General features: G+C 36.0%; 1 protein-coding gene across 2 annotated transcripts in view; it reads left to right on the top strand.

Annotated features, from left to right (window-relative positions):
- The first annotated feature begins 4,351 nt into the window (after positions 1–4,351).
- Positions 4,352–15,682, top strand: part of LOC145681248 (uncharacterized) — a 258,338-nt gene continuing 247,007 nt past the window's right edge. The window contains exon 1 of one of the 2 annotated variants that reach the window (XM_081752809.1): positions 4,352–4,897. In XM_081752809.1, the coding sequence (XP_081608935.1) occupies positions 4,470–4,841 (372 nt within the window). In that variant the 5' untranslated portion in view covers positions 4,352–4,469 and the 3' untranslated portion in view covers positions 4,842–4,897. The remainder of the gene's footprint in view (positions 4,898–15,682) is intronic. The other variant, XM_081752808.1, reaches the window with a different exon arrangement.

Here is a 15,682-nt window from a genome sequence, read left to right as displayed (position 1 = left end):
ATAGATAATGGTGTTATGCACCAGAAAAAATGCATAAAACGATTTTGCTTGTTATAAATGTAATAAAAGTATTATTTAACAATTAGAACACAGCCGTATAAGAATTCAAATTAATTGGAGCTACTCAAAATAGCAACAGATGGAGATATTTTGTTTCTGTGGCTGTGAACTATGCTGGTTCCTTAAGCTATAGCCGGAGAGGGAGCTAACGTGTAATTAGCCCCCTACTAAATGTATCTTATATTTATGTTACTAATTCTGATCAATCGTTAAAAATTGGTGATCAAACGATTGACAAACGTTGACCAAATGATTCGCATAAGAAAAAATCGAATTGGCGGTGTAGGAGGACTGGGCCCCCATTCTCTAACCGTTATTTCTCTGTTAGTAAAGTTCATCAAACGTTGAAAATTGTTGATCAAACCTGATCGAATAATTGGCATCGAAAAATTCCGAATCAGGCGTGAAGGGGGGACTAGCATGTAGCTAGCCCCACCACTAAATATACCTTATATTTATGTTAGTAAATCTGATCAAACATTAAAAATTGTTGAGCATACCTGGTCACACGATTGACATAAAATATTTTTTTTTTGAAAAGGGTGTGCTAACTCCACGCAGGTGATTGCAATCTTCCAAAGTCTCCGAAACTCTGTTTTTATATGCAAATATGTAAGAAAGACTGCCAGTGTAAATAGTTGTAAATACATTTAAAAACAATTTGTATATAACTAGAGAGTAGACGGAACCACACTTTTTTCTATCACTTTGTTGTTTGTTCGCTTGTATGGCTAAAGCTGTGGATTCTGACCGCTGGATGTTAGAAGTTGCCATGCCGTGAGAAAGGGGAAGGAAACAAATTAGCTTTGACTTCCTGATTACGAACCGTGCATAAGGCTGAAGACAAGAGAGCACTCAACAAGCAGAAAAATCAAGCAAAGAAGGCGTTTTTAATTTTCTTAACGCATGCGCACTACAATATCCATATACTTTGAACGTATCTTTTTGTCTAGTTCGTGTGAGTATTCTTTACTAAATCTTGTCAATCTCTCCAATGCAGACGCGAATTGATTCCAGGAATTATATGTCTAACTTTAAATCCGAATTCAAAGAAAACTTTGAGTCCTTGGATTCAAAAGATTCTGAAGTGAATCCGAGTCCTTTGAGTTGTTTTCAGTATTCGTTCCTTTGAGTACTCAAGAAGAGTCGTTACTTTGTAACGACTCCGCAAGTAATGACCCATCACTACTTCACTGATACTTATCGTAAATTCATTACCACGGGAGACATCAACTTTCAACACTAAAAACAATAGTTTTTGAATTTCATTATTCTTAATATGACCCGCTACTTCCATGTACTTCCTCGGTCAACTCGCCCCTCTAGCAATACCACAGCTGATATCGTTATATCATCTACAATACTCAACTCCCACATTACTATTGATGTTTTCAATTCTTTGGGGAGAGATCATTTTCCAATCAAACCGTTTCTTGCTACCAACACTTCTAAGCATCATACCACATAAGAGAAAAGTGTATGTATATCATCAGGCAAATTGGCCAGAGTACCAAGCGACCTCCACTTCAGGACTTTGTGATACTTTAGAGCTAACTCCACCAGATGACCTCAACATTGCCGTTCACCATCTCACTCAGACATTATAAACGGCTGCTGATCAGCACATTCCAACTAATATGTTACTGCGCACAAATCGAAACTTCCTCCATGATACCTACCTCTCATCAGCGGTGTATTTTGTTGGCTACCGGATGTACTGGAGGTAGCCCTAGAATATTACAAAATAAAGTTATTATAATATAAACAAAATTATATTGATAATTTTACACTTTAATATCCTCTTTCAATGATACAAGTTTCTGAGAACTGTATGCATTTGAAAACGCAGGGCCTTATGCAAAATCGTTTTGACGTATGATTAGCGTCATACTAAAGGCGTGATTACTGCAGGTAACATATTTTAGCCTAACTCTTTAGTATGGCACTAATCACGCGTCGGAAAGGGTCTTCATAAGGGTCGCGGAGTCTGTATGCACGCAGTCTGTCTCGTTAACTTAAGAGGTCTTTGATATGACAACGCAGCAGGTAAGCACTCTCTGCACTGTATATAGCTACTACAGAAAGAATCGTATCAGTGCACTCCCCTGCGCCCACCATCCCCCAACAGCATACGAATGGGCTGAATGCTAACACTAGGAACCTCTAAAGAAATCGGTTTATTGGACTTGAGCGAAGCAGCAGCATTGCTTCGCTCATGGTCAGCATTACAGACATAATTAAACTCAAAATTACGGAACGTCTGTTTGATGCTGTGAACGTACTCTTTAGCAGCCTGCATTAAGTGTGGCTGGCGCTCATGTTGAAGTTTTGTTTTAAAGGTTGTCACTTTCCGTAGTCCGATATTATAATGTCCTTTGAAGTTCAGTAGCCAGGCCTTCGAGTACTGTTCATACCCAATATCACGCGCAACGTGGCATGCCATTCGCTGAAGATCACTGTCTGATACCGTTTGCAAAAGTACTTCACGTGCGTGGGTAAACTGCACGTACAATGCCTCCTGTAAAAGGGAACGCTTGACTTTGCGTGATAGTCCTGCATTTTGTTTCTAAACAACACGAACGTAGGTCCACTCGCTAATGCGAAATCGGTTACATATTGTCTTTTTACCGTGGTTTGGTGGTTGTGTCATGTAATTAATAATTTGTTTCGTCTTCTCAACCGAGAGTGAATCACCTTTCTTGCGTTTCGATGGTGATGGAAGTGATGCATCTGACACTTGGTGTTCTGTCGGCATCTTCGGAATCTGTTGTGTGATTACCCCTTCCTCTTCTACAGTAGATTCTTGATGTGCCTCCTCTAGAATATCTACAGTGTATTCCATTTCGAATCCCAGTTCTTCATCCGCTAGGAATCCAATTATGTCATCTGCGATTACTCTTTCCTATTCTGATATATTTGTTGCTTTGTGCTTGAACCGTAATGTCTACAAGTGCTGCAAGAGGTACATGGTAATGTTTGCCTTATTTGACGCTATGGTGTGTCGTGTTTTAGTCTATATTTGTTGCCTGCACACACTTTCCCTAACACGCACACACGTACGCACCTCACAGAATTACAGACACAATGCAATAAACGAAATAACTATTTCTCAAACACTTCCAAGTTCACGAATAGAACTGACAGTGGGAATAATATATTTTTTGCACTTGTCTCCTTACAAAGAATTTGTCGCTGTAGAATGGTACACGATCCAGGTAAGCTCCTAACTTATACCGTAGCTGCTTCGACCAGGAATGCCATTAGCAACTAATATTGCTATTCTCTTCATCGTGCTGCCCCAACTGCTTATAGTTACAGTTTGAATTTACAAACGCACACACGAAGTGGCGAGATCAGAACTACTTTATGAATGCTAAGGATTTGCATTTCTTGCTTTGCCGTAATTTTGCTCTGTAAGAATGCTGTCTCTGGAGCTTTGTTCATTGCCACTGTAGTTGTCTGTTATTTGCAACAGACAACGAATTTTTCAACATTCAAAGAACTGCAAGTTGTAAACCCTTCTAGATATGGACAAACTAATTAGTGTATGAGATTGGGTGGAAAAATCATTGTTGTTTCATACCTCACATGACCCTCTTTCCATTTGAAAAAGTTGACGTCGATCCAATATCGCGGATTTCAAGATGGCGGCCATGATCTGGAATGCCATAAAAACATCCCTCCTAATTCGATTTACATAGTTGAAGTCATAACTATTGTTCCTCCATCTATTTCCAAAAAAAAAAAAAAAAATATCGGTCTTGCAACTATCAAATTATATTGTACTTGGCTTTCCCACATTCATGTTTCTATTTCGTTTTTCCCATATTTCTAGTGCTCATTAGCAGCTAAAATTTTTGTCAGTGTCTTATATTCAACCCTACATTAGGACAGTAGTTGTTTCCTTTTGCTAACGCAACGGCGAAGTGGTGAGGTCTACTTGTGAGCTACCGCGTCTCCTTAATATGTTAATAAACAAAATTATAATAAAAGAAGTATAAGTATTGACCGTGACTTTTACTTTAATAATATTAACTCAAATAAAACTGAAATTCTTTTTTTTTAATTCATGAAATTTAGTGAAGTAGTAAATCAGGGCTTTCCGTTTAGAATTTAGTCCTAGTATTAATTTGTGAAATATTTTGCACTTTTGTTAACAGCGTTCTTTTTTTTTCTTTTCTTTTTTTTTACCATTTATGTTTTATTTTATAATGCAGTGAAAAATAGCGGAATTTCAGTAAGGGTAGCGGAACGTGGCGGAATTTTGGCGGCCCAATAGTGTCTTCTCGAGTTAGGGACCTGGCAACACTGGAGTAATTATTCTGTAATTTTTAAAGATGTGACTGCATATTTGATTGCAAGTATAAAATTGCTTCTATGAACGTTCTTGTAAGCCATTTCATTAACACATGCACCATAAAATAAAATGGAAGTATCAAGCACAGTTGCAAGTTCGAAATAAATTTGTAGCCATAATGGATGGTGAAGCATCTGTTAAGTTGGAATTTTTGTACAAAGAAGAAATTGATTATGGTTTTCCTCAGGAAGATCCACTCGAAGGGAAAGGATGGACATACGAAATGTTAACTGACAGCAAAGAATTAATATTATCTTCAACCGAAGGAGAGCAAACAAGAGAGAAAGATGTAGCTATGTATTCTTCGGATGTCAAATTAAACATTGGTATGATGAAATCTGAATTTGCAGTAAAAGACCCTGCCTTTGAAAATAATATAGAAACACTAAGAAAAGTAGAGGTTGAAGAGACTGGCGCTTCTTAGTGTGATGACTACAAACAATTAACTACAAGTAGTTCAAATTCAGTTGGGACAGAAAGGTAATGTTAAATTTTATATACAATAACTGGTTCAGATTGATAATACAGTTACATGGGTACGAAATTTTATAGTTGTAAGGAATACTTTTCGAAAAATAGTTACGGGAGGTAGGCCTACGTCTAACATAAATTAATAATCAACAGTTTGGAAGTGGCGCGGCACACCTAGACTAGTTGTACCCAGAAACACAATTGAGTGCACCCATCTTAATGAAGGAATCATTACCTAAAATTGAATACACATTTCAAACCAATTCTTGTAGATATTTTTGATATGGGTACTTTGCGATAGTGTTCCATATATAGAGGCCATATATAAGAGAAAACCTCCGTGGCGAAATGGGATCTGAAAATTTCCAAAATAAAAACGTTATATTTTTCGATACCGGACCAAACGTATAGATGTTTGTAACTTTATCCCCAAGTTATTCGAATATGCCAGTTTTCGAAGGTCTTCCAAAGTCATTAAAAAATGATAAGTAATAACTAAAAATAGGTGGATATTGAAAAACCTATACATAAATTCATTGCGTATTTTACTTCATTTGCTGAAAGTCTTCTGTTTTTATTTTCAACAATCATTTTTGGGGGACGGAGTTGCACTCATCTATATAGTTTCACATCATAGCGCTCCAGTGTACGTATACAATAAGAATTATTATATAAAAGACACGAATCAAATTGTGCTGGGTTGCCATTAGAAGGAAGTAATGCTTTGTCATGCAGGGCAGGACCGCAGCATGTTGGCCGGAGAAGGAGCGAAGTGTTGCGTCGGTAGAAAACAGGCGCGTCACAAAAGGTCAATATACATGTGAACAAGCATAGGACAAAACACTCTATATGGCATAAAGTATATTATTTTTCGTTCTGAATTGTGTATTTGTACGCTAGTAAAGATTTTATATGAAACATTCAAGTATGTTGTCATTGGTTACATATTTGTGTTTCAATATAATACGTTACTAACGTAAATTTTGCAATTATGTTGATTCCTTAAGTCTCGGATATTTCTCTAGTACCGCGACAATTACATTTATATTTCATTTCATTTACAATGGATACTAGCTACTTTGTGTGTGAATCCGCCAATAACAGGTTTGATCTTGATTAATTTATTTTTATGAAGATAGGTATCTTACAAGTAAAAACACAACATATTTACGATATCTATGTACTATATTAAAATACTCCGCCTTATGCAGAGTCGTTTTGATGTTTGATTAGAAACATACTAAAGGACTGACTACTGCAGGAATCATATGTTAGTCGAACTCCTTAGTATGGAACTAATCACACTTCAGAACAACTCTACATAAGGCCCATTATTTCGAATTAGGTCAAGATTTTACTTTGGCTTGGGCAGAGACTTCAATGGGTCCTTATGGGTTCAGTCACTTCCTGGAACTGTTTCTGCCTCAGTCAGTTGTTCGAACTGTTCGTGCCTTTGAAGCTTTCACGTGGTATATACTCCACTTTTCCCACTCAAATTCACTAACCGTTTAAGGACCGGACATGGATTCACCGTTGCGAATTCTTCAAAATTTTCAATTTTTGTCCTTTTATCACCCCTAATTAAATATCTGTTTTGATTTGTCGCGTACCACATGCCAACATTTTGTGACGTGATGCTCCCTTTTGGGTACATTGGTACCTCGCGTTTGCAGAATTAACGTCGTAGTTTTACTTTCACAATACTTTCTATAATTATTGAATTAATTAATTACATTAATGAATTTCATACAGACTATGTTTCTATGACTTCATTACACAAAGTCACGCATATATATATATATACGATTTGCATATCTTCCCTACAGATTACTTACAGTAATACTTAGAAGTAAAATAAGACATTTTATACACAGAGCCAATTCAAATATGTCTAACATTTCATCTCTTGTTACATTTGTGGTAGATATGAGGGTGAATATACATTGGAGGGCTCGACGTTTTTACTTATGAGTACACTTGAATACCTACGAGCTTTTGTTTTATATATATATTTACTATTCTTATAATTCACTTACTCTTAGTATATATACCTGTGTTTATTAGTATTTTTGTAAACTATATAACTAGTACTTTTTAGGAAATCGGAAAACTTATAATCGCAAAAAAGGTTTTTCAAATTCGATACTAGTCATGAATTTTGCTGAGCATAAGCTAACACTCTTTTTTCAGGTCTTTGAAAAGATGCTTACAACCCATGTTACTTTGGAGAACACTTCTGATGTAACCTCTCTTGACACAGACAACACATTTTTTTTTTTTTGTATTATATTTGCACATTACTCATCGTTCTTCTGATGCATCTACAATGTAATGCGTGTTAGAGTTTCGAGCTTCGATAGGGATATACGATCTTGGACCTGGCCTAACTGATGTCATGTTTCCAATGCGAAGAAGACGCATGGTAACTTCCCTCAAAAACTAGATGTGTGAGTTCATTGTTCGTGTTAAATTCGCAATGCAATTTCCAAGAAGAATCAACTGCTAAATTGAGCGCATTATTGAAAGATTCCACCACCATTTCTTGGATCTGGGTTTGGGTATGTATGATGCAAGAAGACGATCCATAACGTCTACTGCTCCCATTCCTTCATTGTCAAGGTCTGTCGACCCTACTGTTCCGCGCTTTTACAGGTCCCTTCATAACTCCCTGTTTCTGCGTAGCCACTTTCTCCAGCTGTAGTGTGACGTCACCGCGGTGAAGCAGGGACAAATATTGTGTGCTAAGCCTATGTTCCGCCGTAGCGATTTGCAAAGGAAAACAAATTTTTAAATGCAATAAAAATAAAGACTACATACAGATACAATATGTACTCACTATAGCATTGAGCAGCACTTGCAGAATAGCTTTGCATCCACTATCTTAAAGAACACTCCTCCTGCGGAGTTCCTGTGTTTTTCTATTCAAAAAACGAATTCTGAAGTATGTCATACCCGTGTCGAATAGTTTCAAGATCGAATTGTCTTTCTCAGGACATAAAACGGTCGGCCAATCACATTCTTTTTTTTCTTCGATTCACAGTTTTTTGTGAAATGTTCGAAATAAACTTCATACTATTTTATTGCTTCTATCCACTTGGAAGAAGGTGAAACGATACCACCACGTAGCCTCATATTGCCACCATTGAACTTCGAAAGAATCGCAACTATCTTGAATCCTGAGACTTCAACTTTCGATATGATTTCGAAGAGTAATTTTTTACTTTTCATAGTTTTATCGAAATCATAATACACTGGTTGTTTCCACACATGTATTAAGCCTCGAATCATTGCCACCTGATAAATTTCTGTGTGGTCCTTAAAATAAATAAATCTCTTGGTCATAGAATACGCGCCTATTAACATTCAATTCATCAAATATAAGCACTGAAAATTTTTCCACACTCTTTAAGCAGCGCTCTTGCTAAGTCAAAATTTTCAAAACTGGTTTAAGAATACCAGGAAAAAAACGGTAATTTTTGCATACAACGCCGAAATGTTGACACATTGGGTACGGGGATTCAAACTTGTAACCGCAGATGATTGTATAATTTATCAATGAGGCGTGTTGCGTTAATACACGAATGATATCTTAATCAATCCATCTTAGATTTTTTCTTGCCATTTATTAGCATATTTACTTGGTCTAGTGTAAAACTCTTTCGTAATATGTCATCACCCGGTTATTAACCAGTTTATTGAAACGATCGCAATATTATATTTTAGAACTGGCCTTTGAAATTAATTCTTTATTATATTTGCTTTCCAATTCTTTTAACTTCGTTTGTAAACATATTATTTGGTTTTGTACATACTGTTAAACTTCATATTTTTGTTCTCTTTACGCAAAAAGGAAAGCTCTTCTTTTGGTTTGTGCCCCTCACTCTCCACAGAACAAACTGAAAATAACATAAACAGAGTTATTTTTTGTTTCAGTTACAATAGTTATTTCATCTGGCTGCACCCCAATGTCTGATTTGTTTTTTCTTTAAACACCTAACTTCCGTACATTTACTTCTTTCATTATTTACATCAACATGGTTCCGTATGGTAATGGTAAGTTTATTGAAGGCACATCTTGTTTAAACTTTTTTCTTGGGTAGAATATTTCGAAGCTCACATTTTAAATTATGTCCAGAAAGCTTCGGGAATAAAATGATCGGAATAGACGCTGGCGTTTTCAACTTTAAAGATGTCTTTCCGACAGCATTTCTTTTGCCAAACTTTCCGCAAAAAGTCCGAAGGTAATACATGATAAATAACTTTGGAACCCGTAGTATTTCAACTATAATTGTGACAAGTACTTAGTGTAGAATTCGACATGCTTATATGCTAACACGAGCACTACACTAATTAATGTTTTCTTAATACAGGAAAGCAAGAATCACTCACTTTCCTGCAAAATTCAAAGAAACAAACAAGGGTGAATGATAAGGACCTTGGACGAATGTTGTTTCTGCTCCCGCCGTGACGTCACAATTTTACTGCATCTTCGGTTTTCAAAGAAGGGTAGTTATGACACGACCTTAAAAGAGGAAAGGAAGAGTAGGTTCGACGGACCTTGCTTCATTGTACATTTGAATAACGAATGGTAGACTAATTGGAACTTTTATCTTATGTACACGAGAGAATCTCCTCACTGATCCTACTGGCAAGTTGGGGGCCGCGGTGGCTCAGTAGTAGAGCGTTCACCTCTGGCGCTTGGGGTTCCGGGTTGGATCCCAGCCCCTGCCAAGTGAACTTTGTGGTGGACAAACACCGTGTGCGTGGGTTTTCTCGGGGTTCTCCCGTTTCCTCCCACTTTCTTCATTTCATTTATTTCTCATCTTCACCGTCTTCTTTAGCCTAACCGGCATAAGCGTGGGACGTAAAACTCAAAGATTTCCTTTCATTTTCCTACTGGCAAGTTTGTAAAACAGCTTGAACCAACAGATACAACCGCACTGTAATTCCACCTTACAAACACACATTACCATAACTTTTGACGTCAAACTTTCCTCTTTCGTCCTTAGCAAGTTTTTCTGTGGAGTCAGAGGACACTGTTGAACACGATTATCTCTTACTGTTTTGTTGCTCGATTGCCTTTTCCTTCTAATTCTAAAAGAACATCATAAGACGTGAAGAAATTATGGAAAAAGCCTTCGTGCTGGTCATTTTCTATGATTCATTTGAGACTACGAATAACTCGTTCCTAATGGGATATCCTCAGTAACGTTATCAGTACTATTGTCGTTTACACCATAGAGGTCCATTGCATATGGATAACCGTCAGAAGAACATAAAAAACATATTTTTTAAGCAAAACGTAGTGGTTTTCTACTAATAAACAGTTTGCAGGTGTGATGCCCGTAGTACGGAACCATGCTTTCATCAATGCTCAGAGATTGGTGAAAGATATCAAACTATTGTAAGTTCTTGTGTAGTCCATCGTATATAGGTCTTATTTTCCGAAATTTGTCACCCCTTGGTAAGTTAGAATTGTTAAATATGGTAATATTTTTGGTTTGTTCGAAACGGGTTCTTAGCATTACGAATGACACAATCGGTATACACAGGTCGTCTGCTGTACTCCAATAGAACTTCTCAGAAGGAGAATATGATTCCCACTGAGAAGTAATAAACCAAAAAATTGTAGTAACTGTTCATATGATACTTTTATGTGTGGAGCTCACTTATGCTGTGGATGAGATAGCACAAGTTTTTCTGGTGAACAACAAATGGGATTGAGGCTAATTTTCGCAACATTTTTGCACTTACAACCAAGGGGCGCGATATCGAGACTCGAATTGCGCAATAAGAGTTACATATGCTGAAAGAGCATCAGGTAGTTAGTAAGTTACCAAATTATTAGCTGCAGTCCGCCAGTAGGGAAAAAGTTATGGGACTGTCAAGTTCAGAGCCTGGCGTACGAAAACCACACAAAACTTAGCATTTGGCTTGTTCCTCTTTGTATTGACAAGAGGAGATGAACTCTAACGTATTCCTATCATCAGAACATGATGTTTGACATAAGAAAATCTGTATGAGAAGAATTGTCAGTATTGCCATCCATAGAAATTACAGTGTTGCCCCAATAAGAAAACCGCGAAAAGCTTGGTTTGCAGCGAATGAAAGAGTGAACACAACAGTGTTTTGTGACATCATGTTTTCGTGATTCGCACGGAACTACGTTTTACATAATACGTTATTTAGTCTGTAAGAATGAAAGTAGTTATAATATACTTGTATTAACATTACAGAATATTATTTAAACAGAAGTGCGAAAGCTACCAAGAAAACACTAGTATGAAGGTTCTACGCAAAGTAGACCTCACGATAAACCTGTGAAAATGTCATTCGGGTTCGAATCGGTTTGTTCGTTGGACATTTATCGTGAGGCATACCGACAGATAGACAACACAAATGCCGAGCGCCGCGAATCGTAAAACTCGGTTCGTGTTGTCAGTGATATATCATCCAACGCCGTTGAATTCATTCTTGTAGTCTGTGCCTTAACGAAGAGTGTTGGGTATTCTAGCAACACTGTAATGTATATAGATGACACCAATGGAAGTCTCCCGGAGCGCTGTTTTGACTCCCTTACCACAGAAATGTGTTATCACTGCGCCTCTCTAGTTATAGTCCGATGTGCATATTGTACTAACTGTTTTCGTTTGGATACTTTCTGCTCTTCATATCAATTGTGTGGCTTAACACTGTTATTTACATAGCTATCTCCCCTTTCCAAACAAGTATCATTTGCTATTGCACACACAAACAGTTTTTCCTTCTGTTTACCATAGTCTCTCATGTTCGATTTGCAGCCCCATAATTTTTCTCTACTGGCGGACTGCAGGTAATAAAGTGGTCACTTCATGATTGATGCTCTTTCAGAATATACTTTATAACCTGTATTGTGCAATTCAAGTCCCGATCACATACTATTTGCTTGCAAGCTTTTCGAGATATTCTTATTTTGGTAACACTGTAATTTCTCTGGATGGCAACACTGACAATACTTTTCATACAGATTTTCTTATGTCAAACATCATGTTCTGATGATAGGAATACGTTAGAGTTCATCTCCTCTTGTCAATACAAAGAGGAACAAGCCAAATGATAAGTTTTGTGTGGTTTTCGTACGCCAGGCTCTGAACTTGACAGTCCCATAACTTTTTCCCTACTGGCGGACTGCAGCTAATAATTTGGTAACTTACTAACTACCTGATGCTCTTTCAGTATATGTAACTCTTATTGCGCAATTCGAGTCTCGATATCGCGCCCCTTGCTTGTTAGGCACACACTGTTTCCCTTTCTTTTTAGATGATCAAGTTTATGGTATATTTTCGAGCTCATTTGCGTCATAGATGTCATTACTCACTGCCACTACCAACTCACCACATACGTCCTTACGCATAACAGGAACTAATTCGTCTTCATTTATGTGCTCCTCGTCTGATATGTCATCTGTTTCTTCTGGAGGGAGAATGTAAACATCCGTTTCCTCATGATCAGAAACATTCAAGGTGTCCAACGTGCCTACTATTTCATCCAGCGTAAGAAATTACCTTGGCATTTCGCGATTTTAGGCAACAAATAACTTGCTACGTACCAATGTTTCCAAATGGGAACATTAAAGTATTTCAGTTGCGCAATAAGAAACGATGGTCTCAGACGCACGTTCTCACCCTAATAAAAAGCACAAACATTGAACTCTCAACTGTCCACAGAAAGTCTTGCCAACGTCGTAAGCACGCAGTATTGCAACCTCTTGTAAAAAGCACGAAAACATCAATTGTTAAAAAAATCGAAAGAAATCATTTAATATACATTTTTTTGTGAAATTAAGGCAAATTAAACAAATAACAATTCATTCATTTATAATACCACTCAATGTTGGGCAGAAATATAGACAATATACAACGCTAGAACACTGAAAGTTTCCTGCTTCCGAAAGGGAACAATGGTACCTAAACTCTTAAGGAAAAAGTTACCTACTTACGTACGAATTAGACGCAGGTGTAATTTGATTGCACTTTTACCACCATGATAATACCACAGGGCATTACGTCACGATCGGTTGGAGCGACTGGAATGTAATTCCTAAATTGCTCGGGTACCGGGTCAGAGAAATCGGTTGCACTCTCCGCGTCAAAGTAAAAGCTTGCCCGAATTTGTTTTATATTGTTTATAATTCTGTGAATTTTACAGTAAATCTGTAAAAAATGAGTGCTTACGTGTTGATTCCTCTGGTGTAGAAATTCACAGAGTAGAGTTCGATACTTTAAAGTAGTTGTATAAAAAACATCATAGTTTGGAAGAAATCGTTGCCCTTGTATAAATATTTGGTTATAAACTTTAACTGGAGAGAAGGAAACATCAACGAAGTAAGGTTGTTTCAAAATTTACACACACTCCCACTTATATATATATATATAAACAAATCAATCACGTGTCAAACATGGAACTCGGTTCGTAGTCTGATTTCAATCAATGAGTTGAAATACACATGTAACTTAAAAATCAGGAAAAAAGTACTATCAATGTGAGAGACCCCTAGGGTTTGGAATGGGGGAAGATATGAGAACAATCGAAAAGGGCTGCTGTTAGTATCGAATCCATTGTCTTGGCGGTCACAAAACTAATTGGTGATAGATTCAGTAACTAAACAGGAAGTAAGTCAAGAACAATCTCAATTTGCACATTGATATTTATTTTGCTCATTTTTAATAATAATAAATGTAATAATATTTATTATTGTTATTATTAATAGTGAATTGTAATTTTACCGGATTAGGCACGGATAACGCAAAAATATTACTCTTCTGTATTTATTTTCGTCAGTATCTTTAAAAATTATTTTCATGCAGCTGCTGGTGTTTCAACTGGAAATGATGAAATAGAAGTTAATGCCGTTCACAATAATAATTTTTAGCTAACCAAGTGCAATAAAAATTCTTTATTTTAAAATAATTTTTGAACAAACCACACAAGAAATATAATTGCAAAATGTATATTGATAATCATACTCATTGAGTATTTGAAGAAATCACAGCATGCACTTTATTTACTGATATGAAGAACAAATCTCAGAAATACTTTCCTTCTTTAATATTGAGAATGACGCCATTGATCCATAATGTTTCGAAACCCGTTTCAAGCAGAAAAAGCTAGGAAATAGTTCGTGACATATTTAGGTCGATATTTACACTCCTATAGATTCTAGAAAAAAGATTAACCCATTACATTGGTCTAACAAAATTGACGTGATTTCAAATTGTACCCTATATTAAAAGAGAATATCCAACATTAATCGTTCAAAAGTCAAGGCGTGTATCTAATAGAACTATTGGTAATTTCTTCATGCCTCATACCTTAGCATTCTTACACTTTTCTAAATTCTAAAAAGAAAAACAACTCAACTTATTTTATTGTTGAAATTTCAATATGATTATTTAAAATTAAACACTTCCATGATAGTTTCTCATATTGGCGTAAATAACAGGTCAAAATTTAGAATAAATGGAAAATAGAAAAAGAAAAGATTTTCGTTGGTGGTATCTGATGACATTTTTACAGTAGATTGCATAAAATTATATTTTTTTTTCACTCAGGTAATAGGTATAAGAAAATTTCAAATTATATCCTTTGCGTTGAGAAACAGATAAACTACGATTATAAATTCGAAGTTCGATAACATTTCAAATAGAATGGTTGGTAACTTTTTCGTAACGTTTTCTGGACTTGTAGTTTTTAATCGGAACCATTCAACTTGAAAGTGCGAAATGTGTAACTTTTATCTTTTAATTTTTTTGAGATAAGTGTATTAAAGTTCGAGCTTTATCTTTCCATGATTGAGAAAAATATAAGAATGTACCTAGCTACAAGTTACAAAATGAGTTTAGTTCGTTCTCTTTTAATCACATTCGGGATTAGAATATCTTGTTTGCACCTTATTGGAAACTATCGTCGAAGTATATATTTGACATGATGCAACTCTACTGGCAAGCTATGAAAACATTTTTGATCGTTGTATATAATCTTGTTGCAAGATTGGGGATCTAAAGTAACTGTGGATGGTTAAAATTGAGATCCTGTCATTTTTTCGGTGAGTGACATAAATTGTTATCATTTTTGGGAATTTAGGAAACTTAAAGGATCTCTAGTACATGCCACGAAAAATCTCCCGACCGCTCATTTCAAGTATATTTTGAGCTTCAACCATCTTCTGTATTGCATTTTTTTTTTTTTTTTTTTTTTGCTTCTAACTCTAGAAAATGGAATCTGAGGTCAGTTTTTCTTACTAAATGAATAAAATAAATTATGCGTTGTTGTCTTTCTAGATTTTGGACGTGAGAATGACCCTACAATACAACCATTTTTTTTATCTGTTTCGTTTGAAAAGTCTTTTGACATTATGGGATTATTTTAGCCACTGTAGCTTGTAACTATATGTATTTCGGCCTTCTTTTACTTTTATTATACGAGTGAAATAAATATTTTTGTAATATCTTAGCAGTGAATGAATCACACTCTGCATTTTGTAGAAATGTTTCTTGTGTGCTTTAGTAGAAAATATATTGTAAAATCAAGGATTTTTTTCATTTCTTAAAACGGTTTCGAATCTGAAATTCGAAAATTGTTCCTTCTGGTTTCGAATCTGACATAATACCACGTCTAATTTTTTGAACTTTATACAGGAGTCTTCTTGGTATGTTATATTACATAATGTCCATAAAACTAAAGCAGCTTTTGAGACTTTTAAGCTGTTACGTGCATAAGTTTAATATATTTAAATTTAAGAGAAAATTTTAATAT

Source organism: Thermobia domestica, chromosome 3 (genome assembly GCF_964235325.1).
Source record: "Thermobia domestica chromosome 3, izTheDome1.hap1.1, whole genome shotgun sequence".
In the NCBI taxonomy this organism is placed as follows: Eukaryota; Metazoa; Arthropoda; class Insecta; order Zygentoma; family Lepismatidae; genus Thermobia; species Thermobia domestica.
The sequence above is the reverse complement of the archived record's forward strand: the minus strand, read 5'-3'. Positions and strand labels throughout refer to the sequence as shown.